Source organism: Gymnogyps californianus, chromosome 1, assembly GCF_018139145.2.
Source record: "Gymnogyps californianus isolate 813 chromosome 1, ASM1813914v2, whole genome shotgun sequence".
NCBI lineage: Eukaryota > Metazoa > Chordata > Aves > Accipitriformes > Cathartidae > Gymnogyps > Gymnogyps californianus.
The window spans coordinates 148,722,168-148,749,150 of NC_059471.1; the positions used below are offsets into that span (position 1 = coordinate 148,722,168).

At 41.6% G+C, this 26,983-nt stretch overlaps 1 protein-coding gene across 5 annotated transcripts in view; it reads right to left on the bottom strand.

Annotated features, from left to right (window-relative positions):
• The window catches only part of CALD1 (caldesmon 1), a 198,109-nt gene that overhangs the window by 51,102 nt on the left and 120,024 nt on the right, over positions 1-26,983 (bottom strand). The window contains exon 1 of one of the 5 annotated variants that reach the window (XM_050915441.1): positions 5,012-5,256. The exons of the other annotated variants lie outside the window; for them this stretch is intronic. Within the exon in view, the coding sequence (XP_050771398.1) occupies positions 5,012-5,058 (47 nt within the window). The 5' untranslated portion in view covers positions 5,059-5,256. Of the gene's footprint in view, positions 1-5,011; positions 5,257-26,983 lie in introns of those variants that run through there. 5 annotated transcript variants of the gene reach the window in all.

Below are 26,983 nucleotides of genomic sequence, written 5' to 3' on the forward strand. Positions count from 1 at the left end.
GGAAAGGCAAAGGGGAGCACAGGGGAAGCCCTCCCTGACTGTCTACTCTGCAAAGGATTTGAACCGCAGAAAAGAGGAACCATGTCAGCAAATGCCAAACCAATGCGATACCTGCCAAACCGCACCTTATCCTTCTCAATCAGCAAAAAAATTATCCACTGCCTGATTTCTCTTACCTCACCAATAAAGGGCTAGGTTTTTTTCCCTTATTAGGACAGTCTCCATGCTGTAAAATTCTGGCTCTAATAAGTAGCTTTAACAAGATGTGCTGCACATCAGCACAAAAAGAAAGCAACTAATAAAAATAAAACACAGGAGGAGAATAAAAGGGCTGAGTCCTAAATTAAAAGGGACGACATCAGCTTAGTTCGGGCTCCAAAATTTGATCATAGATTTTATGAAATGGAGAATTAAAATTGGAATGGATAAATGTATGAAGGCTAACATTATACAGATATATAATTATAAACTTGGCCCTGCAGCTACTTATATATGTAAGTGCCCTTACTGAAGTCAAGGAGACTTTTTTACTACACTTAAGTGCTTACACGGCTCAAAACATAAATCAAATATCAGTACATGAAAATAGTGCAAAGAAAGCCTTTTTTAATGTTTTCTTTAACAAAATAAAATGCAAAAGGAGTGAAAAGTTACAGTCAGTTATGTCTCCATGTTTCAATTATTTCGATGATTGACGGAAGTGTTTTTCTTGGTTGGATTTTTAAACGTGTGGTTTTGGATTATCTAGTCTACTGCATCTGCATTATATGGACATATATGCATATATATGGACAGAAGAACACATAGGGCCTAAAATAATCACCAGAGAATTTCCCTGGTTCTTTTGAACCTTCTTGTTTTACTCTGAATTGGGAACAGGGTGGATGGGGAGGCCTGGGACTGCAGGTTTGGCAGGAAAGGGAAAGGCAGGGGTATGAAGAAGCAGTATGAAGTTCTGCCACCCCCATCCCACGCTGGTTGAACACCTATGCCAACAGTGTGGCTATGGAGGAGCTATCTGCATTTAAGATCTGCACTAACAATGAATTTTCTAGTTTTGCTGAAGCAGAAGAAAAAACCCTTGTCAGAGTGAAGTGATATGGAAAATGTTCAGGGCTGTTTTATTTTAATTCAGCCTGAAACAAGAAGGCAAATCCTTCATCTAAGTTCTTTTCTTTTAACTTTTTTCTTTAAAATGTAGGTCAATTTGAAATAAAAGATTCAAAAAAAGATCAGAATGTTTTATTTCAAAAAAATATTGCAAAGATGCAGCTCAGTAATTTCTTATTTAGAAAGTGTCAAAAAAAAAGCATTTTAATTTAAAAAAGTATTTCCTCTTGTTTTCATTTAGACAAAGCTAATCTCAGAAACCTGACATGAACTCCCAACCAGTTCTGCTCCGCCCAGAACTCTCCTAATTTTTCTTGGTTTTTCTAAATTTACCTTTAAACAGAAACAATTCTCACAGCTCATTTCAGGCATTTGGATTCACATAGAGCAGTACCAGGTTGAGTCTGGTATCTCTCACCACTGTCCTGGCTTGAACCAAGACTTGGACAGGGTGGAGAATTCAGCTCAGGGTTTTCATGAAACTCAGAGTCACTTGTTCTCTGACATAATTTTAGAAATTTGATTCTCACAGAGTCATGACTTCAGACTTAGGTGGATGCTCAAAACTCCACACAGATTAATCCAGCTTTGTCCTCCTGACACCCAATGCCTTGCTTATGCTGGAAAAAGAAAAGCATCTTTCACTGAGGCAAGAAGGCTGCGAAATCTCAGAGATGTTTCCTTACAGACCTGTCCTTTCTCTGCCATAATGTTTCTTCCACCGAGGATAATCTCACTCAAAACTGTTTCAGCTCTTCCAGTAAATTTCTTCTGACCCACTATAAGGAAAGTTCCTAAATCTAGCAACAAAATCTTGAACTGGACATTCAGTCTTCAGTAGCCACTATTCCTGTTGATGTGTAAACCAGACACCAAAGCACATGTATTTCATTCAGGTGGTAACAACGAATACGTCAAGAATGCTTCATATACGTGGATTATTGTTACCACAATGTTTAACATAAGTATGTGGGTCCACCCACAGATAAACATATTTTCATCAAAAACACTCACCATCCCAAGCGTTTCGGACTTCATTCCTAGACATCAGGCACTGAAGTGCAATTTGGATATAAACATTACAGCTCACAAATGGACAGGACATTGTAAGAAAAGTGCCTATTTCTTGGCCCATGGTACACTTGTCACTATTGGGGAAGAGCTACTTTCAGAAATTGACTGGGATTCATAGCTTTCAAAATGAAGACAGATAGGCACACTACAGGCTAACATCTTTGTGCATCCAGTCTTTGATTACATTATGTCCATCTTATTTTACCTCAGTGATGTAAAAAGGATTTTACAAATTAAGGATTCAAGCCATTGCCCACTGGGGAACAGGAATGAAAAGCATGGCCAACAGAGAAGACCAGAAAGAAGGAAAGAGATGGCTTCAAGTGAAAATGAACAGCATTGACTTTTGGAGCAGAATTAATCAGATAACATAGTGCCACCAACACTGCTGCTGTCTGTGGAGAAGCGTCCTCTTCAACTCTTCTCCTAAAAAAACTAGCTGATTATCTGTCTTGAACATCCAGCCAAGAAACAGAAAAGATAACCTACAATATGAAGAAAATGCTGGGAAAGACTGAACTTCCAACAACCAAACTGCCCACAAATGATCTGTGAAGTTTGAACAAAAGTTATAATTTGCTGGAAGAAAACATTTTACCTGTTGGCAAAGATGACTTCTGCTTTCCCTAGGAACTTGCACAGTAAACACTTTAGTGTCCAGCAAAGTGAGTCAATTCAGTCCTTATACATTTATTAAGCAGTCTTTATATTTTCAGGCCAACCGGAATGATTTCTTGGCTACGATGAGAGCTTCTGCTTTTAATTTCTAGTGTATCAAATGCTAACAGGATTATATTCAGCTATTTAGCAATTACAAAATTTTCTACAAATTCTACAAGTACACTGAAAGCGTAGAGAGTATCTTTGAACGATGCAGCTGAAACGATCATATAAAGGGGCCATTAGAGGACATTTGCAAGAAGTTAAAAATCACATTGTACCTCATTCAAAACAGTGCAATAACAGCCTCCTCCTTTTCCCTGGAGAGCCTCCAGAGAGTTAACTTATAAGGATTTAATACTCCTTTTTTTTTCCATTGCAATCTCCTGAGACTACATGAGCACTTGGAATGATTACGTTATGCCTCAGCCTGGGAAGGGCAGTATTTCATCATGTATTTCACTGAGCAATGCTTTGAAGAAGCCTTTGTGGGTAATGCTAAAGGTGTCTTCCCCACTCTTGGCCTGAGGTCACGGAGATGTTTGTTAAAAGGGAATAAATCAGTTCCCAAATTTTGGCCACACATTTGATTTCTTGAGAGTCCTCGCCAAAGAGAGCTTTGCTTTTCTTTCCCAAATATGCTACTGTGAGTCTTGACAAAAGAAAACCCATGTCTGGTTGTCAAGGTGTGTCTGCTCTTGTTTAGAAGCTGCTACAGGACACAGATCTCCCAGAATACAGGAAACCAACAGTATAGTAGCTAATCATGCTTCAAGAGAAAAGGATTGAATTGTTTTCACTCAGATATAATTTCACTGACTTCAGTGAACTCACTTCACATAACGTAATTGCGGGTGCTACAGCATACACAAGCTAGGGCATTCCTCCCAGCATTCGCCCAACGCTTCGGAGATATGCCAGGCATAAAGTTAGCACACTGCTGGTTCCCTCTCTCACCCAAAGGGGAGTGGAGGAGAATCCCTGTCCACCAGGATATCCAATGGTTTCTAGTTTTTTAAGCAAAACAGCCAGACCCTGACATCTAGCTAAACCAGCCCCAATGCAGACCAGTGAAAGGGTCCAAAGGTCGCCTCAGAGGCTTCAGCCTGGGTCACTGCACTCAAGGCCAGCTCCCCACAGTAGGTATCAAGAGTCAAGGTTTCCACCAGTTATATGAGCACTAAAGTGCCCAAATCTCACCCACTTCGCCCTTTCCTCTCCCTTGCTTTCCCATCGCGCTGGTTGCAGAGAAATTGGTGCTCCGGCACGGCTGCTTCCCCATTCCCGTACAGCAGTACGGGAGGGCTGGCTACTGTGGCTTGTGGCTGTATTCCAGCACGGACCAACACAAAACAAATCCATTTGACACACTCTTAGTTAAATTATTATTTATTGCCCAATTTCTGAAATCACGATGAAGGATTTCAGATTCCTGGAAGGGACTTCTTGGAGGGGCTGTTTCAGAAATCCCTGAGCTCCCTCTCCCTCCAAGAGCACAGGATTTCATGCTGGAAACTCCAACAACAGGCACTCAGAAATCCCAGTTGCTTTTCAAAACCTCTCCCAAATTTTAAACAAAACCCTGATATAAATCACAGTATTTTAGAAACATAGTAGTGTCCTGTTTCCCACCCCTCAACATATAAAGCAGACAAACAAAACAACAGCACAGGACCCAAATAAAGCAGATAATTTCTTTGGCGACATTACACAGGCTAATTGATTTTCTTCTCTTGCTTCCCTCCCACATTCAGGGATGAATGTGCCATGAGGACTTTATTTACTCAGTGAATTAAGCAATCTGAGTTATGCGAAAGCTTTCACACAAACTATGAAACTTCAGCAAACTTCCCATTAACAGAACTCCAATTAGCAACCAGTCCTTCCAACATATTCTTCTGCCACTGAACAAAGCAATTTAAATTCTGCAATTCAGGTAAGAGAAATGCATAAATGCAGAGACTTTTCTTTTAGACAATAGAGCACAATATAGCAAAAAGAGGAGCAAAAGAACCCGGTCTGCATCCAATGCTTATTCCCCAGTTCAACCAGCTTCCCAACTTGTTACACCATTCTGTTCCCCCTTCCCATTGCCACCATCCAGCACTTCCTACACAACACCAAAAGGCTAAATCCATACAGATATCATAATAAATCGGCAACTCACTTGGAAAGGCTTGACAAGTTCTGCCTGCAGTATGATCTGCTGATCATGTCTGCAGCATATGAATCAGTGCGAACTGCTGCCAGCTCCAGGGAGCAAATGGACGGATGATCGGGGCGTGGAATGAGATAATAAAAATGCCATTATCCTTTCAGGCATGCGAGACTCATTGGATGCTCTTTCCACCCCACAGGTTAACCATTTGGTCGGTCCTGTAGCTCCCGTAATGACACTCTCTATTTGCCTATTGTCAAGCTCACTATCTATCTTGTATCCTCCTCCCCTCCCTTCATCCCCCTCTGCTCTGTGATCATATGATTTTTTTTTTTTTTTTTTACTGTATTCTCTCTAATAGATCCTCTTTGCTATGCCTGGGCCCCCAGTTACAGAAATTCCTGCAGATTTCTCAGCTGCTCAACTTGACCGACAAATGCTTGCTTCCCATTCAGCTTTCACAAGAAGCGCTTCTGTTCAGCCAGCTTGTCTGAGCACCGGGCAGCCTGAGCACTGCACAGAGGTGCCTTCACAAGTATTTGCTTGTAGGAAAGCCACATTCCAGCCTGCTGAGAGATGATGAGGGGAGAGGACCCAAATATAAAACAATGGTCCAGGAAACAGTCCTCCCTTTTGATCGTAAATCATTGCCTAAGCATTTTGCAGGCACTTGCATCCAGTCTAACTTGTGAAAGGTCAAGCTGGATCAGATAGCTCAAAAGACTGGAGGGTGATTGCCAAACAGGAACAAATCTGGGGAGGTGGGAAGTAGCTGCAAGCTCAACTGCAGTCAAGGTAAGACCATCTTGGGTTTAGCAAAGGGATTAAAAACAGGGCTGGAGATAAATCCAACCAAACAGACTCTCCTCAATGTTCTTCCATCTAATCCAGTGAATGAGGCAGGAAATAGAAATGCAAACAAAGCAATTTAAATAGAGGCACCATCAGTTACCACGATTTCACATGCTTGGCTCTCATACCCCTTTAAGTCTGCATATTCGAGTAAACTGAAACAGCTTACTGTGCAGTCCTGCAGCCATTCCACCCCAGGCTCTGATCTTGTTAAACCTCATAAATTACAAGAGTGGGTGTGGATGGATCAGTACTCCAAAAGGAAATGTCTACTGCAAGCTCACCCTTCTGTGGGAGGAAGCGTGTGGGTTCAGTAGGTGGCACTCTTACCTTGGAGTGAGCACCAAGGCAACACTCTGCACGAAGCCATGGCGAATGCTAGATGTCCAAGGAGGCATCAACCTTGACAGTTTTTTTCTCAGAGCTTGCAAGAAACCAACGGCTGCACTTTGCTTGGGGCACTGATGCTCATTTACGTTCTACTCAAATCCTGCAGTCAATAGCTGCAGTTTTTTCCTCCCAAAAACTCCCTGTACAGTTTCAAGGAGATAGATTTTTGTGAAAAGGTAACAATTCTGTGCTTTATAGATAGGTGAATGATCCTGTGCAAGAATATACAAGCTCAGGGGGTTTTTGCACACTCAGAAACAGGTCTGCAATACCCCAAGAAGTTCCTATTTCTTCACGTACACCTTCTGCAGACCCAGCCCCTTGTCTAAAGTACATGTAAAAACTCCATCTTTTAGTGTGTAAAATGTACTGGAATTCTGGTCTGGAGCAAGGAAAGGCCAACAGTGCTGATTGCAAAGGGAGAAAAACATGGATTCCGTTTCCGTTATTGCAGAGAGATCTGCAAATGAGATGAGGGTGCAGCAGGCAGGCCATCTCCATTTCTTTTACTCTGACCTCAAGGGAAAGAGGGCATGTAAGGCAGTGTGAATGCGTACAGTCCTTTAAAAATGCTGGTGAGAAGGGAGTCATATTTACTCTTCCTGGAAAAGCCATTTCTACTACTGGGGAATTACAGAAGCAGAATTCTTTCCTCTGGAAGAGCATTAGTTAAACAGAGATTGTATCGCTGTTCTGCCAAAATATACATTTTAATCAGATGCCAGATGTAAGAGTTGATGTTTATGAAACTATAAACTGGGTTCCAAGGCAGCCCTACAGATTTCTAATACAGGTCTGTATTTACTACTGTATCACAGAAACATTTTTTTTCCCAGTTGAGTGAGTTCTACACTTTTTTCAATCCATCCTGGAATAGTTAGGTTATTGCAGTGCTCACAAACAAAACTGTTTCCATGCAGGGTAAAAATAAAAACAAATTGACTATCCTCTAAAACATTACACTCTACATCTTCAAAGAGTACACTCTACATCTTCAAAGAGTACACTCTACATCTTCAAAGAGTAGTTCCAGATTTTTCAAAAATCTGCCCTTACTGTCATGCAGATTCTGGCTCTAGATGGCAAATCTGACCTATTTGTTTGCAAGGGGAAGCCTCTTGCACTTGTAGTAGACCCCAGAACCATTTTAAAATGTCTCCCTTAGACTAGGACAGTCATAAGAATCCCAATTTCTTTTTCTTTGCTTTTCCAGATAATGTTTTGTATCCTCTAGTCAATATAATGTTTTCTCTAGTCAATATAAAAGTCTGGAGGAGAACTTTACTCTAGATGAAACACAATGATTCACACGGTCAGCCTATTTTTTATTTGGAGCAAGACTTCTAACACCAAATTGCATCTTCTTGCCCATACCTCTACAGCACTACTGAGAATAGATATCATTTGCCTACTGATTGAGCAATAAGCAGCACTTGGCACGCAAGTCTATCCTCAACACATATGCCACCTTTGCCTGCAAATGAAGAACTGAAGATAAATAAGGTGAGTAAATCCCCCTTCCAAACAGTATCAGTCTCTCTGCCCAACTGTCTGTAGTGTTAATCTATGAGAGGTATCCTTGTCAACAACTGCTCGAAACACTCTGCAGGTTGGTGTCCCACATATTAATTTTTAATTTGACAGCACTAGTGTTGATTATTTTTTTTTCCCCATCTAGAAATTACTACAACCGTGATTTGTCACTTGCAACTTGCCACTTGCAAAGCGGCAAGATCAAATGTGCAATTCTGGACACAGGCATGTTAATCCATTGTGTACAGGCAATGAGCATACTGCCAAATGGACCTGGGCTAACCCATATGAACAGCATACTGTTGCACTGGTGAGCGCCCAGGAGGCTTCACTTTCAGTTGTCCTCAGAGCTGTGCCCATCATTTAAGTCAGAAGGCCCATTCAGCTGAGGAACATCACTGCTTTAACAAAAGCTACAGGGTCATTTTGTGATTTAGTTTGCAACACAAAGCAGGGCTCCGCCAAGGCCTATGTGTGCAATGCCAAGCATTCAGCACAGACCCAGCAGCTCCATAAGTTTACAGCCAGGCAGAACTGGTTCCCCTGAAAGAGGCTGACACAGCCGAGATTTTGCCATGCTTGCAACCCCTTTAAAAAGAAGCGGGAGGAGGATGAGTCAGTTATAGATCCTTGCACTTAACAATCCCTTTATTATTTTGAAGCCAAATGTTTGTTGTTTACTTTCTTCAGTAACTTAACTGAGAGTGATACTCTCAGTACACTGTGGCCCTGAGGTGAAGATCTTGCATATGGAGCAGGAAGAGGCAAATCACCTTCCCCTAGATCATTTCAAAAATTTATGTGGGCATCTAAAGCATGAAAAATTATGGGGGCAGGAGATGCATGTCTCAACCTGCTTTCCTTGTATGTTCTGATGCTTCGGAGATTATTACTTGGCTCTAGGACACCAAAACCCCTAAGGAAGACACTAGAAAGAGAAAAAAACTAAGTAAACAAACACTAACTAAACTAGGGCACTTGAGAGGTGTCATTCATGCCAATGAACTCAAGTCAAATGGCTCTGTAAGAGTGTATGTTCATCTATTACAACAATGAAAGGAACTACAGGATCTTTCCTAGCTTCTCAACATTAAAAGCAGCAAAATGAGGAGGAGGAGGAAGGAGATGTGATAGCTTTCCAAAAGGAAATTATTACTGGGAGGTTCCAACATCTACTCATACTAACAATAGGAATGTCCAGAGGTCATCCAGAGAGTCACTTAATATTTTGTTTGTTATTTTTACTTTAATCATTCCTGCATGCAAGGCAGAGTTTTCAGTGAGCTGATCACAATAGTCCGTGAATTCTTTTTCTTTTGAGATTATAGTGAATTTAGAACCTGACAGAGGCACACGCACCATCCAGATCATACCTTTCCATATGTAGCCATTTCCTTTCTGTACCTGTTTGTCAACAGCAGATTTGCTGTGCTGCTCACTGTTCTTGTCCTGTTATTCAAATACCTTCATTTTTCTTTAGCTCTTTGTTTAGTCATTTTCCAAGTTGAGGCAGTTTTAAAATGGGCAGGCAAATAACTTACAGAAATGTATCTGATTCGTTTCAGAGACAGTAAATAGCTCACCCTGCACCGTCTCTCCTCTGTGCCACTAGTCTGAAATAAGTAGGCAGACTTGTAGAGAACTTTGCAAAGCTACTGGCATTTTGCAAGAGAAACAGAACTCTGTTTTTTATGAAAATCCATTCTAATGACATTAACATCTGCTCCTTGTTTGAAGAATATTTTTAACTGTTCCCTCCCTGGGAAAATGAAAGATGCCACAGTCTCTTTCATGTTCTCACAGAGTAGACAAATTCTGTTGGTTTTTTTAAGGTCTGTTCTGAAATGCCCCAATACAGTTCACTGCAGGGAACTCAGTGTATGCATCTCATGGCAAAAAGCATCTGCATTCACCCTCCTATGAGATTTCACTCTAGGACACTGGCATGTAAGCAGGGACTTCATTTCACAGATGAACAACACTTGGCATATTAAATCATATGCAGTAGGTAAAGTCTGGCAACCCATACATAAGGTCTTGGAGTAAATCTCTTGAGTACTCGTAAAAACAAGGCTATGTACTTCATCATCAAATAATGCTGAACTGTCTCTTACTATGTATTTTTTTTCCAGTCCAGTTTTAAATATCTCAAGTAACGGAGATTCTGCCATTTCCTAGTGGTAAGTCTTCCATGCTCTTTCAGGGTTCAGTACTAAGAAGCCATCCTACGGCTATGACATCTATTCCTCCCCTTATTTTTTAACTGTAACCTATATCTACCTGGATGCCTATAAACAGCAGCAGTGCCAAAAATGTTAATGTGTTCAGTGAAACCTGTAATACTTACCCAGCCATGTAAGTGGATATATGTATTAAAATACATACTCAGATTGGAATATGTAGTTTGGGGTTTGGACATATGCATGTGCAAATCATGGAGTCACAAGCAAAGAAAGTTTGCATGCTCACATGGACACTTTATCATGTAGCTAATGCCTTAACAGACGATAGAACTATTTGCACAGACAAGTTCTGCAGGATTGGGAACGCAACCCTGTACGTCAAAACACAAAAGCCTGAAGCCTGAAATTGTAAACACTTGCAATAACACACTTCCAGATACTGAAGACCCATATAGAGCCCATGCAGCGCTCAATCCTATCTGATGCCTGCTTTGCTGGGACAGGCTGGCCTTGGATAGCGCAGGCAGGAGTTTGGTCCTCTGCTGGGAAAAGAATTTAATTTTCTCTGACTGTCCTCAGTTCTTGAGGTATTAATATTATCCTGCTTCTCACATGGAAAAGTTACTGACTGCATGTATGGCTGTAGCAGTAAACAAAACAAACTTCAAGACAAGTGTTAAAATGATATTCCAAGGAGAACTTCCACTGTAAATTGAAACTTGATTAGAAAAACATATCTGCTGGTGTTTGCATTCTCTATCAGTTACTTATGGGGCAACACATAATCCAGAAATAAAGAAGCATAATATTTCACGGATGTGATAGACTATTTCCACCAAAGCATAGCTTTTGTTTTATGTCATGTTTTCACTGCTTTCAAATAAACACTAAGATCCAAACAATAGTCTCCATATAACAGCCAGGATATAGCTACCTTCTGGTCATTTGAACAACTGAAATGGAGGAAACCATATGAGGGAAGCATTCACAAAGGCTATCTTTACCTCCTCTCCCTATGTCCTGGCACTGTCACTAGCAAGGGGCAGACTCTGGTCCCTCCTCCTCTGAGCAGGAGCCCGTTTCTCTCCAGCCGCCAGCAGCAGCAGAGGGAAGGGCCACTGTTTCCCCATTCACTTCCGCACCCATTCTTTTGTGCTTTATGCATTTCAGGGACACATGCCAATTCTCACAGCAATAAAAAGCAATCTATTATTTTGGCTGGCAAATTTTAAAATTTGCTGTCTCTCATTTATACCTGAACTGTAGCTTGCTTGGAGCAATAACTGCTATTAATAAATTTCAGCTTTAGCAGTGTGAAGGATAGTACGCAAAGCCCAGAAACCCATGATTGGACTTAGGACTTCTGCTTACAGCCATGTAGGATAATACTTGCAGAGTCCACGAAACAGAAAACTGAATAAGCTGCCAATAATGTAGATGCAAGTTCTCTCCACCTCTACTGTTTCTGGCAATAGTTAACTTACTTCAACAACACTTTCAACAAAAGGTTTTACATAAAATTATTAATGTTATTTTTAATATATTAACAGGCATGCTCCAAACATTACTGTTCACTTCCATCTTAGCCACAAAAGCCAGAAAGATCCACAATGTGGTAGGTGTGATACAAACATAGAGGACAGATGCATGTCTCGCCAAAACAGGTTATGCCTTGATTTTACTGCTGAGCAGGCATGGACAGAAGCCTAAGCCAAAGCTCCTTAACAGACACCCCCGTAAACAACAGTAAACTCATGAAGTGTGAAGCGTGGGATCTATTCACCCTTGTGTGCCACCACATACCAGCGAAAGCATCCACTGTCTCACTTCAGTCTGAAGCCATGGTCAGAGTCCAGGCTTCAGGCTTGATCCTTCTTTGCTGGAAGAGTTTATATAAATGTGTGCGCAGGCACACATGCACACAGCTCTGGAAAGAGAAGAGCATTTCCTGCTGGGCCAATTTATGGAGACGTTCCTGTACCAAAAGCTCCTATCTTATGATACTCTGAATTTTACTGGTGAACAACATCCAAGCCCCAGTCAGGATCTCGACTTCACAAACAACCCAATAAACTCAGCTAGCAAAAGCCATCCGAATTCCACCAAAGGCAGTGACTGTTCAACAGCTTATGCCACTTGAACAGCTCGGAGGTATTCAAAATGCAAACCTCAACTAGAAATACTCAGTTTGGGCCTTTCTTATCCGTGAACTTAGCTTAAAAATATGAAATTGGAGCCTCAGACCAGGACCCTGCCTCATGCAGGTTAATGATCAGTTATACCCCTGTCTGACTGGACCGCTCATTTTTAATATCTGGTAACGGCCCTTAGGTGTTTTGGAAGGGGCTTTATTTCACTAGCTGCACAGGGATTACCGACTAACCGGATGCTCCCAGGAACTTTCGGAGAGCAAACAGTGTCAGTTTATTTAATAACTTTCAAAGTGAAACTAAAATCTTGTCCAAATCATGTCTCCTCTGATTTAATTAAAACGCACCACACATACTGCACTGCTCTGTTAATCATTAACAAAGTTAATTCAAGACAGAAGATGAGTCTTTTCTTTCCTTCAAAAGCCTCCAGCCAGTGGAAAACTTCAAAAAACATTCCAAAAAAAGACCAGTACAGTATGATTTTTGTTAGAATGGTCAACACATCAGCATGTTTTTTCCCCTTCTTCTGTATTTCTGATTCCTATAGGAATGCATGTTAAAAGAGAGGGTTTTTTTTTTTCTTGCTTGGCAAAATACCTTTCCCAAATTTTCTAAATATTGCCTGGTATTTGCGTCAATATGACAGTCATTGGGTTTGACAGGAATCAGATTGCTAAACCCACACAAAAATGCTTTGGAAATTAGGGGCTAGTTATACATTCAATTTCATTCAAATCCACTTTAGCAAACTGGCAAGGAGTGGATCTGAACCGTCCCTATTATCCCTTCACTTCTGTGGTTCACAACAGAGGTTTCTTCAGCACGCTAATCTCTATCCTAAATTTTAGACTCACTCACAACTCCTGCTGTCTGATAAATCTTCTTAGCACTCCTGTCCCAATCCATTTTCACTTTCCAAGATGACCTAGCAACCCATGAAACTTACTCTCCCTGTGCAGAAAGCCTTTCCAACTTCTTCCAGGGAGGAACCAAATAGGAAATTAAACAGTGTTAGAAGTGTAACACTTTGTGGACTATTCAAGAAACAGGATACATCCAACGTCTATTTTTCCAACAGTTATCATTTTTTGAAGGAGACCAAAACAAAAAAAAAAACAACAAACAGAAAAGGTTTCTTGCTTCACTTTCTTCAGGTCTTAGGGGAAATGTAAACACAAAATCTTCCAGTCTAATCAGTACAGTTGTTATCTAATGGGATTTCCCTCTTGAAAGGAACAAAAGGTCAAGGCTGAACACTTCCACAAGGCCTGTCATATCAGATCAGGACAGCACTCCGTCAAGGCTGGATTCTTGCCTCCAGCCATGGCTCACGCCTAATGTTTTAGAGGAAAGCAATGGGAAAAGAAAAAAGGCAAACCACACTGCACCTGGTCCATTGAGCAAAGCTCTCCCTGCACAGCAAAATTCCTCTCTGCCCCCTGCAGGCAGGCAGCTGGGGCTCTGCCACGTACAGGCATTGCTGTCTGCACTGCAGGGTCTTTTAAAAAAAAAAAAAAAAAGTAATTTATTGCAGGATAATACACATAAAAGGGTATCAAGGAGTTAAAATGAAATCACCATAAATGTTCAGTATTTGCATCATAGCATGTGCATCAGGACATAATGATCTGGGGACTTAAATTACTCCAGTGTAATAAATGACCCAACTATATTTTTTCATTGTTATTTCTCTGCATACCCAAGTGCTAATACTTATTTCTGCACTGAAGTACCTGAAATCTATTGTAACAACAGCATGTGAACAACTCTTCAAGGCACTGCGTATCTACTTCCTAGCTTCTCCTAGAAAACGGCTCTTGGGTCCCACCTTACCCTATCAGGATAGGCCAGGTCTGAGAAAACTCTCAAGACCATGATTTCTTCCCATCTATATTGTACACACTCAAACCCACGTTAAGGGGCTTGACCTGTCTGCAAAAGGACAGTCCAATGTGCTCGAGGCTCCAAACCTCATCAACGCTACCCAGATGCCCTGGGTGGAGACAAGTGCAAGCACCATTACAAACAACTGCCCCAGCTCAGCACCTCCTGAGCACAGCCCAACATGGCCAGCAGCAGGCACCATGGACAGGAAGCCTTGGACCACAGGCCTAAATGCTTTAGCATCTGAACTGTTAACCAGACAGGTAACAGCATGTGAGGAAAGCCTCTCAGCTCTGATCATCTGCTGAGCACGCTCGAGCCCCCAGCAGCTATGCATAGCCTTGGGTCCCCCCTGTCAGCAGAAAACCGTGAGCCGCTCAGGAGGCAGACCCATGGAAAGGAAGAAAAGGGGCAGCTGCAACCCCTTACACTGTACGTGGGTTGTTTTGTTATTTTTCTAGATCTGTTTTGGTTTTCATTTTTAAACATCTTCTTATACATTAAGGTATCCATGAAGAAATGCATTTGTAAACAAATATCTGTGCAGTGCTCTCCGTCTGAAGACAGAGTCTGTCTCAACTCTTCACCATTGTTCACAGACTTAGGAAAGCATTCCCGTCAGCCCAGCAGCCAGTGACTGAGGGATGAAGTGGCACCACGTGGGTGACAGGTGAAGTCCCCAAGCTGCAAGACTGCAACCTGGGCATGCTTCCCTGTCACAGCCGGGTCACGTCCCTCCTTCAAAACCTACCCCTCATCACAACTCCCTAAAGATTTCTTAACATTGATTGGAGAGATGGGTCATACGATGACAGTAACCTCAGAGACACTTGAGCAGGGATGGGGTGGCATGCATTCCCCACCTCTTCTTTTCTGTCAGCGTAACACAGGAGCTTGCATGAGGACTTTAACCAAGTGCCCAGGTAAGCATCCAAGCAGTTTGTTAGCCAGCTGGGTAACAGAGTGAGAAAAGCCTCATAGATCTGATAGTAGGAAAAGCAAATGTAAGTGTTCACCTGAGTTTAAGGGAAACTGATAAATACAGAATTATTTCCTTCCCACAATCTTTAAAACCCAATTACTGGACCACTCTCACAGGGATCAGCATCCCTGTACAATTCTCCTGGATCTCCCATGTCACTGCACAGTGTTCTTCGAGACTTGATTTGGGTACAAAAAATACACCTTCCCCAAACTTGCACTAGCCAGTAAAGTTTTTTTTGGCATGCTACAAGATGGTGAAGAAAGGGCCTGAACCTCAGCTGTTCTTTTGCTAGGCAAAGAACAGGCAAATCCCCTTTGCCTTTAGTGAACATAAGAGAAGCCCTTATCAGCTCTCACCAGCTGGGATGGTCTCGCATCCCCTGCAATCTGCCACTAACCAGTAGTATCCCTTTTCCATTCAATTCCTCATATTAAGATGGAAAAACTGTCAATAAGTGGCTTAAGAGAAACGTAACCTTTTCCCCAAAACAGTTGACAGACTTGTCTTCAAGGAGATTTAAATAATGTAGCTATCAAAAGAGTCAGTAGCAGTCCAACTTGCATAGAGAAATATCGACCACTGGCTACAAAGAAAAATCATTTTCATTTTCAAATAGCAAACCTCCCCTCCAGATCTGCCAAAAGCTGCAGCCTGAGCTCTAGAGCTGTGGCTATAGTTTCATAACAACATTTTGTGCCCTGAGAGAAGGCTTCAGAGCATCACGTTTTATGAATAAACTTCATGGGATGGGAAGGATTCCAGGAACTCCTCCTCCACAAGCTCTTACGGGATTTAGAGGTTCTGGAGAGATTAATGCATATGCAGTATTACAACCTTCCTCCTAAAATAAGTCATTATAACAGGAACTTACCCTTCCAATCTAAACAACTTACATTTGGAAAGTGGGCATTTTCTATCACTCCAAAGCACAGGCAATTGGAAACAAACCCATTCTTAGACCATCATCTTTGCACTTGGAGAGCTTCTGACCAACATTTCAAGGTTTTCATAGTAATAATTAGCAACATCTCATCAAAGCAGCCACTAGAAATTTTGATTCACTAAAACTCTTCAAAACTATTAAAATCATGTTTCCAATAAACATTTCAGAAAAGTATGAAGGAGAGAAATCAGAAGCATTTTCAGAAACTTGGCAGTTTCAAACACTTTTAATACTTGAGAACAATCTTTTTTTTTTTCTTTCAAAAAAGGTTTGCAGCTTTTTCATCAGCATTCATTCATTTACACTGAAACTGCTGTGAAATTCTGAGCTTAAAACTAAGCAAGGACTTCAGGATTTGGCAGTGTAGAAAGCAGAAAAATCCCATCAGCTCCAAATGCCAAGGTACAACCTAAAAGCAGAATGGAAGCATTAAACTGAATTCGTCGCAGCCTGCCAACAAGTAAGCTAACTAACTATTGATGAGATGTTATGTGATAAAACTTAGCTCTTTTTAAATCTTGGAGCTCTTGAAAAGACCGTTTCAGGCTCTGATAAGCCAGATGCTATCTCAGCGAGGGCTTCTAAAGCCACCAAAGAGCTCTGAAATCAATCAAGGATCTTTGGGCTTTCCCAACGTGTTTAGAAAGGGGAAAAAGAGCCAAGATGCATACTTCTGATATGCTCATTAAAATCGCCAAGGACACTGATACTTGTGCAAAGTACACTGCGTAATCAAAGCCAAACAGATCTTGGGTGGGTGCTTAATTGGTTCACATCTAGCGTTGTGACAGCACGGGATTCATAACAGGCAAGCAGGCTCCTTCCTCACAGCAAGGCTGGGCAGACTGTCAGAGGGCAACGGTGTAACTGAGGTGGCAATCCCAAGGGGATGCTGCCCACAGGACATCCTGCTCCCTTCCTCCTCACCCACGTGTCCCAGCCACCCATCTTCACACACAAGGAGGACCTGGCAGTGCGTGCAGCCCATGGGGCAGGAAAACGGCACCCTGACCCCACACGGTGGGAGTTTGGGCGTTTATGCAACTAAGGCAGATGGGAAATACACAGCTGGGAGAAACATTTCTGGTTGCACGGGCTTCACCCTGCACTGTGGCTCCACGGGCCTCGAGCAAGCTCCAGTGGATATGCCACCCCTCAGCAATGGGGAAGTGACCAGCAGGTCCTGCCTCTCCAAACACCATCATGGACAAAGACTCCTTCTGCATCACTTGATGGGATTTAAATGAACATCTGCAACACTTGGGATCTTATACAAAAACAGCTGGCCTAGACCAGTTCTGAACCCAAAGAATAGTAGGTAGCAGACATCTGGGGAGCGTAAGAAACTGTACAGAAAAGAAACAAGCACAGTGTGATCCTTCACTGGTATTTTATTCCTATCAGTATTATTTAAACATGCATTCCTCTTAAATGCAATCCCCTTCTAAAACCCAACTTTGCCCACACCCTTCTATTTGAATCACAAATACATTTTTTAAAAGTGTACTTCTCAAAAAACAAAACCTAGACAATATACCTCTCAAATAACCCAATCAAATTATGGGATGTTTTCTTTCTCCCTTCTTCCTTAGGAGGAAAAATATGAATAATAATAATCCCTAGACAGGAGAATATTTTTATATTTACATTTTTATAATTTACAAAATCAAAATAGGGACACTTTTTGAAACATTATAACCTTTTTTGTTATTTTTTCCTCTAAAATCTTCCCAGAAAAAACTCTCATCTATGATAAGACATGACATGCAAAATTTCAAGGGATACAAAATTCTTTGGAGAAAGTCAAGGGAAATTGATTCAACTGGGAAGATAAGCCTGGTCCTTAACTGTGACCTGGCTACTCCTGATGCACATGACAAGGCTTAAGAGGTTAAATGTGATTCTGAGAGGAGTACGTTGCGTTTTTGTTTTTAGAAACTGTACATTTAATTGAAATGAGAGAGAAAGAAAATGATCCTTTGATGAACGATGAACAGGGTCTGGCTTTAGGCATTTTCTTATCAAGATGGCCACGTTCAGAACCCACCCACCAACATACCAGAAACCACAGTTGGCAAATGCTACGCGCAAAGGCATTTCCTGCGTTCTGACTTTCTAGCTGAGGGCCAGATGCTTCACGATCCTTCCTTAAAAGCACGGTTAAAGGAGTGGGTGTTCAGAGCCTTGCCCGATCTTGCATGGTCTATGTAAAGACCAGGCGGCATCCCAGCCATATGCTCGGCATCAAACAGGCAGTGGTCTCTTCTCTTATTCTCAGGAGTTCCCTGCCCCAGTGAAGAGAGGGCCAAAGGACTACTTTTGCTACCCCATCACCTTATAAGCTACAGTTTATAACCTAAACCTGCTAAATTAAGTAGTAATTATTGTGGTTCCCATCAGTGTGATGTGCCAAAACATCACAACGAAAGGAAGAGCAAACATTATTTTAAAAAGTAAACAGCAGCTGAAGGGCCTAGAAAGAGCATTGTGGTTTACTTGAACCTACAGCATGCTCTACCTACACCACTTCCAACAAGTTACTTCCAGCTTTCTCTCCTATTATCTTTAATATATAATAGGATAATTACTTATGTGAAATTCTACAAAAGCATTTACCTCACTTAGAAGTGAAACACTGTTTCAAAAGTAGCAGTTAGAACCTTATAAAAAGGTTTTCTGTCCAAAAATTTCTACAGGCAAAAATTCTGAAAGTTATAAAAAGTATTCAGTCCCTGCCCAACAAAACAACCAAAACAAGCACAGGCTAGTAATTTCGAGCCTGCTAATACTGAATAAAGAAGGGTAGCTTTCATCCAGAGGTGAAATACACAAAGCTCAAGTGCAATTTGCATGTGCAACTATCAGACAGATCAGAAATAATTGTACAGTGTGGCTGGCTAGAGATAGAACAAGCTCTTTTCATGTACATATACACAATCCATGTTTATAATAGTAGTCCCTGCACATACAATCCATATTATTTTGTGTCAATCTGGCATATGTCATTGTACATGCCTGTCTACAAAAACCAAGAACAAAGCAAAGGAGAAAAACCTGTTATGGTAAAAATATACCTTCAACATGCCAAAATCGGACTGCCAGAGCATCCTTAATTCTGCAGTCTTGGTCCTATGCATTACAGTCCTTTGCTACTGATGAACCCAGGATGTATGCAACATGATGGATTGGAAGAATCAGTAATAAGGGCAAGTCACAGCCGCAGACATAGTTCCTCTATCCATTGTCTTTCTATGGCAGTGTCATTTAGGGCAGTTCTTTCACAGAAGTTACCTCAAAGCAACAGCTTTTTTCCTATAGACTTTAAGATAACACTGGGATCAGAAGATAATGCACTTTAAACAGTGGCAGACAGAGATCTTGAAACCAAATGGGGAAAGCCTATCGAATTCTTTAACAATATAATTAAACTTCTGGTAAGGAAACTAGGAACTCTGCATGGAAAAAACGTGATTTGTTTCCATCTTTTGAATGCATGTAAACCCCAAGATCTTAGCTGCGTATGGTCACAGCCAAGCAGAGGACTCTAAGGGAACTGCCTGTGATGAAGAGCTCACTTAATCATTACTTATTTAAGTGTCCTCAGTTGTGGGAATTGTGCCACTAAAGCAGGATTAAAGGAGACAGGACCAAGATCTAAAGAGTAAGCATAATCTTTGCTACCTTATGTTAAGAGTCACTCCATCTGCTTTCTGATAAGAAGCTTAGACATGTCATATAAATTCAGAAAAGATCCATTATTTAAAATGAGGTTAAACATTTAATTTCTCTATATTCTGCTTTACCTTTCTTCATTTGTGAACAGCTTACAAATACAGGTTGGAAAAGAGAGACTGCTTGAGTAAATCAAAATAAATTACCAGCTATCCCCTTCCATGTGGTGTGGCTCTTCCCTAAAAGGTAGGCCGGATAATGGCATTTCTGATCCTCCTCTCCACAAAGCCACGATAATTAGTCAGATGCCATGCCTTATTTCTATGTGTGTACTACTGTATCTGGCAATAGCCCCCTTCAAGAACAACATACCTACTGCAGGTAAAAAGAAAACAATGGATACATCTCACAACTTAGCACACAATATTTGTTTGGACTATTTACCAGCTGAATAAACTTATGACAGTAAAAGGTTAGGATACCGACACACACATACATTTTCTCCCAATCAGTTCCAGAGCTCATGTTTAAGGTCCACTATCCACTCTGCAGACTCAGACTAAGACCTAAGAATAGCAACCGGGTTTCTCTGGCTCTTTGCATTCGTGGCAGGAAGAGCAATGCTGCCAGCTGCAGCAAAAGAAAGCAGAGGGATGGCCTCATCACCCACAAGTATGCACATCAGCTCGAATGCCACCAGCAATGGTATGGCTGAGAGCAGTACCAGGTGGATCAAGTTCTTCTGTTTTGGGTGATAGATTTCATCACCTTCCCAACAGCTAGCCTGAAAGAGCACACAAAGGATTTTATTCATTCTATAACTTCCCTTTATTCCAGCAAATGCAGCAATTTCTCTCAGTCTGTTTTAAGAAGGTTGTTGATGGTGAAGAGCAACAGTGAAGAAAGGTACTCCAGTTTGGTCTATATTCCATACCCAGTGGTGTCAAATCACCTTGCAGTAATCAGGTGCTCCAGCTCTTGTCTATGGGTCTATTTTAGCCCCAGTTTAGACCAACTATGCTTCTCTAACTATTTATCCAGGCAACCAGATGCAGTCCACATGCCCAGCACACATGATTGCTACCTCCAAATGGTATTCTCAGAAACAAACATCACCTGGTGCCTCTATTCCCCCTGAAGCTGGATGACAAATGTACCCAGAGTAAATATTCTGAGAAGTGTACCCAAACCTGGGATCTCAAATAGCTGGTTGTGTTCATTCGCTTTCTGGTATCTGCAGCAGAAAGAGAAAATAATCCTTCCTCTTGCTGCTTTGGCTCTTTTTTTGGCTAAAGTACTAGCCAGACAAACAGAACAGGTTATGATGGACAGGCAGATATTATTATTTCATCATTGGTTTTTGCCCACATTTGCCCTATACTGATCTTGGCTCCAGCCATACTATAGCATAAAAAAAAAATAGGAAGCAAAAGTTAAACAAAGATCTTTAAGTACTAGCAAAACATTTGGATTCAGGCTCTCGTTCATGCCCTTTAAAGCTATTATTTTAAAAAATGTTTACGCAGCAGAGGCATTTCTCTTACACATAAAAATTCTTGAAAAACAGGAAAAGGAAATTAATGCTTCCTTCGAAATTAACCACTGTTGGCACAGTCTTGAGTCTGTTACTGTGATACTCTACTGTGCCTTTACCTTTGTCCATATTTACAAGAACCTGCATTTAATTTTGAAGTTAAGCTACCCATAAGTTTTGAAGGGAGTATAAAACCAAGCATTTTTACTGATGTCAAACATGTTCTTAAAATAATTTTTAAATTACCATCAAATTACACAGAACATTATAAACAAATGTAGTCACCACGATTGTATTTTCATAATTTAACCCAGAATTTTAAGAAATTTGCAATGTCTCACCAAAGCACTAGGATGGCATAGCCAGGCATCTCTTCAACACAGACCAGTCAGCAAAATTTCTTTTGTTCTTTTTATTCCCTAGCAATTTCCATCCACTGCATAGGATGCTGTCACCTTGCTGTATTATGGGGAAGACGACTCGCCACGCCTTATGCCTCTTCTAGCACACCTGTGCAGTGCCAGAAATCATATGCCCTCCACACTTTCATCAGTGAAATTAAATAGTGCCTGTTTTGACCAAAACAGGCTGAACAGACTAAAACTTAACTCTAATCTTGTGCAGATTTCCTGCAGAAATGCAAGGGGGCACTTCAAAACCATTCAGGCCCCAACACAGCAAAGCTCTTCAAAAACTTCCTTAAATCCTGCTGACAGCAATGAGTGTGTACATGTCCAAGTGTTGTAGCCCACACAGATGGATTAGAAGCCACCACACAAATTTTGAAGGCATCCTTACCCAGGGAAAACGTGGTAATGATATTGATATTTCACGACACACTGCAATCCAAAGATGCACACATCTACTTCTGCTATTAAAATGCTGGTATTTTTACAAGAGTAAAAGGTTCAATCTGGATTAGCAACAGCAGTGGAAGACTTCTAGCAGACTTCTAGACTGTGCTGAAGGGACCACTGCCATGTTGGCAGTGGGAACACAAAGGATTGCAGGGATAACCACACAAGCTATTACAGCTCATCCTAAAAAGATAACGCTAACCAAGTAAAGGACTTCTCCTTCCCCTTCCCCGTACAGACTGGGCACAGAAGAATATCTGTAGCCCAAATTCTTACCCCACAAGAATTATATCAACCATTACCAGCCCTAATTGCTCTTGAAGACTCCAAACAAAAGGTTTGATCAAGCAGTGGCTATATTTTGCGAGCTTCTATGTGTCTGCTGAAGTCACCTTTAGCAAGGAGCTATGCTAGACTGTCCTTGACAAAGATCAAGCCAAATTCAATCTTCGTGCAGCTTCACTGATGACAGTGTCCCCAGGCAATCACGTCCTGTGTTTACCTCACGGAGGGGAGCCCATAAGCAGCAAGTGAGTGGACACAGCTCTCTGTTTACAATGTACTTTTCAATACTGAGGACTTGGTTGTATTTTCATGTCCTGAGGACCGTATCTCACTTGAATAGGAGGTCCCTTTAGCAACAGGTTCTTCTTTCAGTGAACCTGCACCAAATTTGTTGTCCTGACGTTCTCTGAAAATAGTCACATATGGCCTCACAATTTTCAAAGACAAAATACATTCCCAGCCGTCCTGGAGAGAGGACAAAGAATATCAGATACAGAAAAATATGAATGAAGAAAACACCATGAGTTTTACAGCTGGTCAGCTTTCCCCTAGATCGCCATTCATCCACCCACAGTGAAGCCACCAAAGGCACATTAAAGCTTTTCCTCTGACACGAATAATTCCTGAGAGGATGATTGTGAACTAGAGATGGAGGACCGTGGTGCTGAGAAGACAGTGGACAGGAAATAGAGGGAACACAAGGAATGAAAGCACAAAACATCTCTGAGAAGACCCTGTACCCCTACAGATATGCTAATTTTTAATTTCATGCCACTTTGGATTCAAAGACCCTTAAGAATATGTGTAGAACGGCAATATCAAAGAAATTCTGCAGTTACAATGTTGTCCCTCATGCTCCAAGAGAACAGCCCAAACGCCTTTTACATCTACCTCACAACTAAAAAATTTAAGATACGAAACAGCTCAATGCAATGGGCCTAAAAACAGCGTCATCTTTCACGGATCAAGTCTCACGAATTGTGTGTGCAGTAGTAAAATCCTGCAAAAAATCCTGCTGGGGCATTTTCATTTCCATGAGTGCAGTCCTACTAAGTGAGACGGATTCTGTTATGATTACTGTGACCTTGAATATTATGTAACTGCAGTCTGGGAGAGATTTTATTGTTGAAAAAAACTTAATGTAAAAAAAAATTAAGCTACTAATGTTCATGACAGAAGGGGGAAATTTGATCTAGTCACATTCTAGACAACAGAGAAAGGAGAAAAATACTAAGATTGAATAAAGCCACGGTTTCATCAGGTAAGAAAGGCAAGGTAACTGCGAAAGAAATCATTTGACTAAATCCCATAAACGGAGAATGTGAGAGACTTGGTGGTCTCCAGCCAGGTTTTAGTGGACACATTACACCTGGCACCCTTGCAAGCTAACTCAGCAAAGCTGCCTCTCAGTCAGGGCTATGGCACATGCAGAAAACTTCCATTCATGACACACTCTGCCATCTTTGGCTTGGGAGTCGAGACGTCAATGTGGCTGCGATCCATCACCTTTCTTCTTGCTGATCTCCAATGGTTTCTGGCCTCCCTGCTGGAATAGCATGGCCAGTACTGACCCTGGGGTAAGGCATGAAATCGCCTCCTGCATCCATCTGGTTGCTGCTGTTCCCCCTGGGTTTTGCCTGCACAGGGCAGGAGTCCCCCCAGGGTAGCTGAGCTTACTGCATACTCATTATTGTACTTCCCAGGGCTCTTCCCCAGGTGGATCATTGATGGTTTTCAGCAAAGAACTTCCAAGACTACAAAAATCTGCCTGGGGTAGGTCATCAGCTGCCTCTGGGCAGGAGACCCCAGCCCTTTTGCCTGTCTACTTGACGTATACCACAGTTTCTCCAGCGAGGCGTATCTAAGCACTCAGCCTCTCTCCAGTCACCAAGCAGCAAGCATGTTTCCCTAACATTTACATAGTCTTGAAGGTCAAATTTTCTGTTTAATAGTAACGTTTAATAACCTGTGATCTTCAGGCAAACAACATTACAGATAGGAAATTAAGCCCTGATCTTTGTGAACATTACATTGCTCACTCAGCAGGTCAAATCAAGGCACAGTCTGCACCAAAATGGGTTTGCGTGAGTTTTGCTGTCCTCCCAATTTCTTCTCTGTTATCATTAGCATAGCAAGTGGGCTGTATGGCCGCCAGCCCTTGCCTCAGACAAAGCAGTGTTTCAAAACTGCAGGGTATGTGTACACATCTACCTACATATTTATGTGGCAAACACAAATATAATAGCCAAATTAACATAACAAGAGCTGTCAAAAACACAAACACAATTCCCATGAAGTCAACAACACTGTTTCACAAATTGGGTGGGTGGCTTACAGGCCACAAATCCTATCCTTATCAACTCTGCAGAGAAAGCGAGGCTTGTAACATCCATCTTTCACCTCCAAAAACACCGTTCCCTCTCATAGGGGCTAAAAGGATGCTCTGGGGCTGCCGGCAGTGGCAGGGAGCTTGGGTGACATTTTCAAGAGTGCACAGAGATTGGCTTCTGCGGAGCCCCATTAGAGAACAACAGAGATTTCAAAGACAATCTCACAAGGTATTGAAATATCTTTTAAAATCTGATTCTCTGGACAGGACGTATCTCACCTAATTTTAACTGTCAAATAATTAGCTAAAACTTCATACTGATGATCTAGGCTTCCCCTGTCTAGAAGCTACCTAATTCCCATTAACTGTGAGGCTTTGCATGTGTCAGTCTCTTTTAAGATTAAAAACAATCTTTAAAAAAACAAAAGAAAAAAAAAAAAGGCCTGACTAGATTGCACAACTGTTCACAGGTCAACTGTGAACTTCTCTCAAAGGCTGCACTTCAAATTCTGTCAGCTTATACCTGCTTTGAATCTGGCCCACTGTCTACACAGCACTTTCTCTCAAGTTAACAAAATATTTGATGATTTTGTAGACTGCAATTATTTATTGACTTGTGTGAGAACAGGCTTTGCTGGGGAGTATATTTTTAAGTATGGTTCAGCATAATACTTTTTTCTTTTTTTTTTTTTTTTTTGGTCCAGCATTAACTTGAGTACTGGTACAAGTAGCAGCTCTCACAAACTTGCCAAAAAAGTGGAATACTTTCTGTGGGAGTATAAAATAGATTGGCCACTGTTATTCTAACAAGCACATTAGTTCCATGTGCAAGAGAAATAAAGTGCTCATTCATTACCCAATTTGCGGTGACAGCCTAGTGAGATATCTCGTTTACATTCTGATAGCCCCATGAAATGAACTGAATTCCCACACAGTCGCAAAAGGCCAAAGTTAGCATTTTCCTTAAAAAAAAAAAATAAACTCAAGTCTGTCTCTGGAGCAGATTGGCTGTAACCTTGAACCTTAAAGGAAATGAGAAGGAGAAAGAAAGAGCAAGGCACACATCATAAGAGGGGGTCGGGAAAAGCTAATGGCACTGGGAATGGAAAATGTGGGCATTAAAAGAATTTCCTATTCTAAACAATGTGCAAAGTTAAAAATACCTTCTTCCGAGATTATCCTCAGCATAAATACTCACAACAGCTATTTATAGCTGTCTGGTAGCCTATGACAAAGATTTTTATTCCAACAAAGGAGCTGTATACTAATGCAGGACCTGTTTAAAGAACGATTAAAATGGAAAATAAACCACTCTTGCGTCAGCTAGCCATATTGGTACTTGTTTCCAACGCAGTCTAAACACAGCTTTCCTGGATGCTGACAATTGAGCATTAAGTACTAAAGGGAGGGAAGAAAAAAAACCTTGGTACATTTATCCCAAACCAAATACCCATTGTCATAAAGGCTAACACCTGAGCACCTGCAAGGCGAGTTGCTGAGCCGAAATAAAGAGTTTGCAAGTTGCTCAGCACCTCCAGGGGTGCCCAGGGGCTCTCACACAGCAAGAGCCTGGAGCTGGGATTGCCTGGGACAACCCAGGGAGGGACCGTGCTGGGGCCCCCGTGTGAGCCAGGAACTGTGGGTACGATCCTGCACCACTGGGAGACCACCCGGGGCAAAGTCATGTGGCACGGTTTGCCAGCAACTCATCTCGTGGGAGATGCTTTAAAAATTTATTCTTTTTCCTAGTCTGTTCTTCCACTTTTAAATCTTTTCACTAGTGTTGGTCTTTGGGGGTGGCTGAGAAATATGTGGAACATGATTAATTTAGAGGAAAACAGAACCCAAAGCACCACAAACCTTCAGAAAGGTGAAGATGGCCGTGTAAAAGTAAACAGTCGCTGGCTCACATGGAGGGCTTTGACCCCAGTCCTGGGAGTCCTGAGTGTTTTTGACGTCCAAAACAGAATGGGAACAGAGAGGAAGGAACGGATAGGGATCACATGTAGAGCTTGAAAGAAAGAGGGGGCTGATCACTCCCAGGACTTGCCAACATATACTCTTACTGTTTTGGTTGCCTTCAGCTTTGAACTAGGCAAAAAAAAAAAAAAAAAAAAAAATTAAAAGCAATTTGTGAATATACTTTTGAAATCCATGGGAGGCTTTGCTCAGATACCTCAATGATACCAGATTGCAGGTACTGCTGGTATGTTTTTTGAGGGCAGGGTACACCTGTGATATGAACGGGGGAAGGGGCCTGTACCCCCACCACCTGTACATAATAAAGTGCATGTGTCCCATTAGATGGGTCTAACAGGGTGATCAACAGCCCACTTTAACTCCCTCCAGAAACTATATCCTTCCTTTTTATCTCCTGGCCT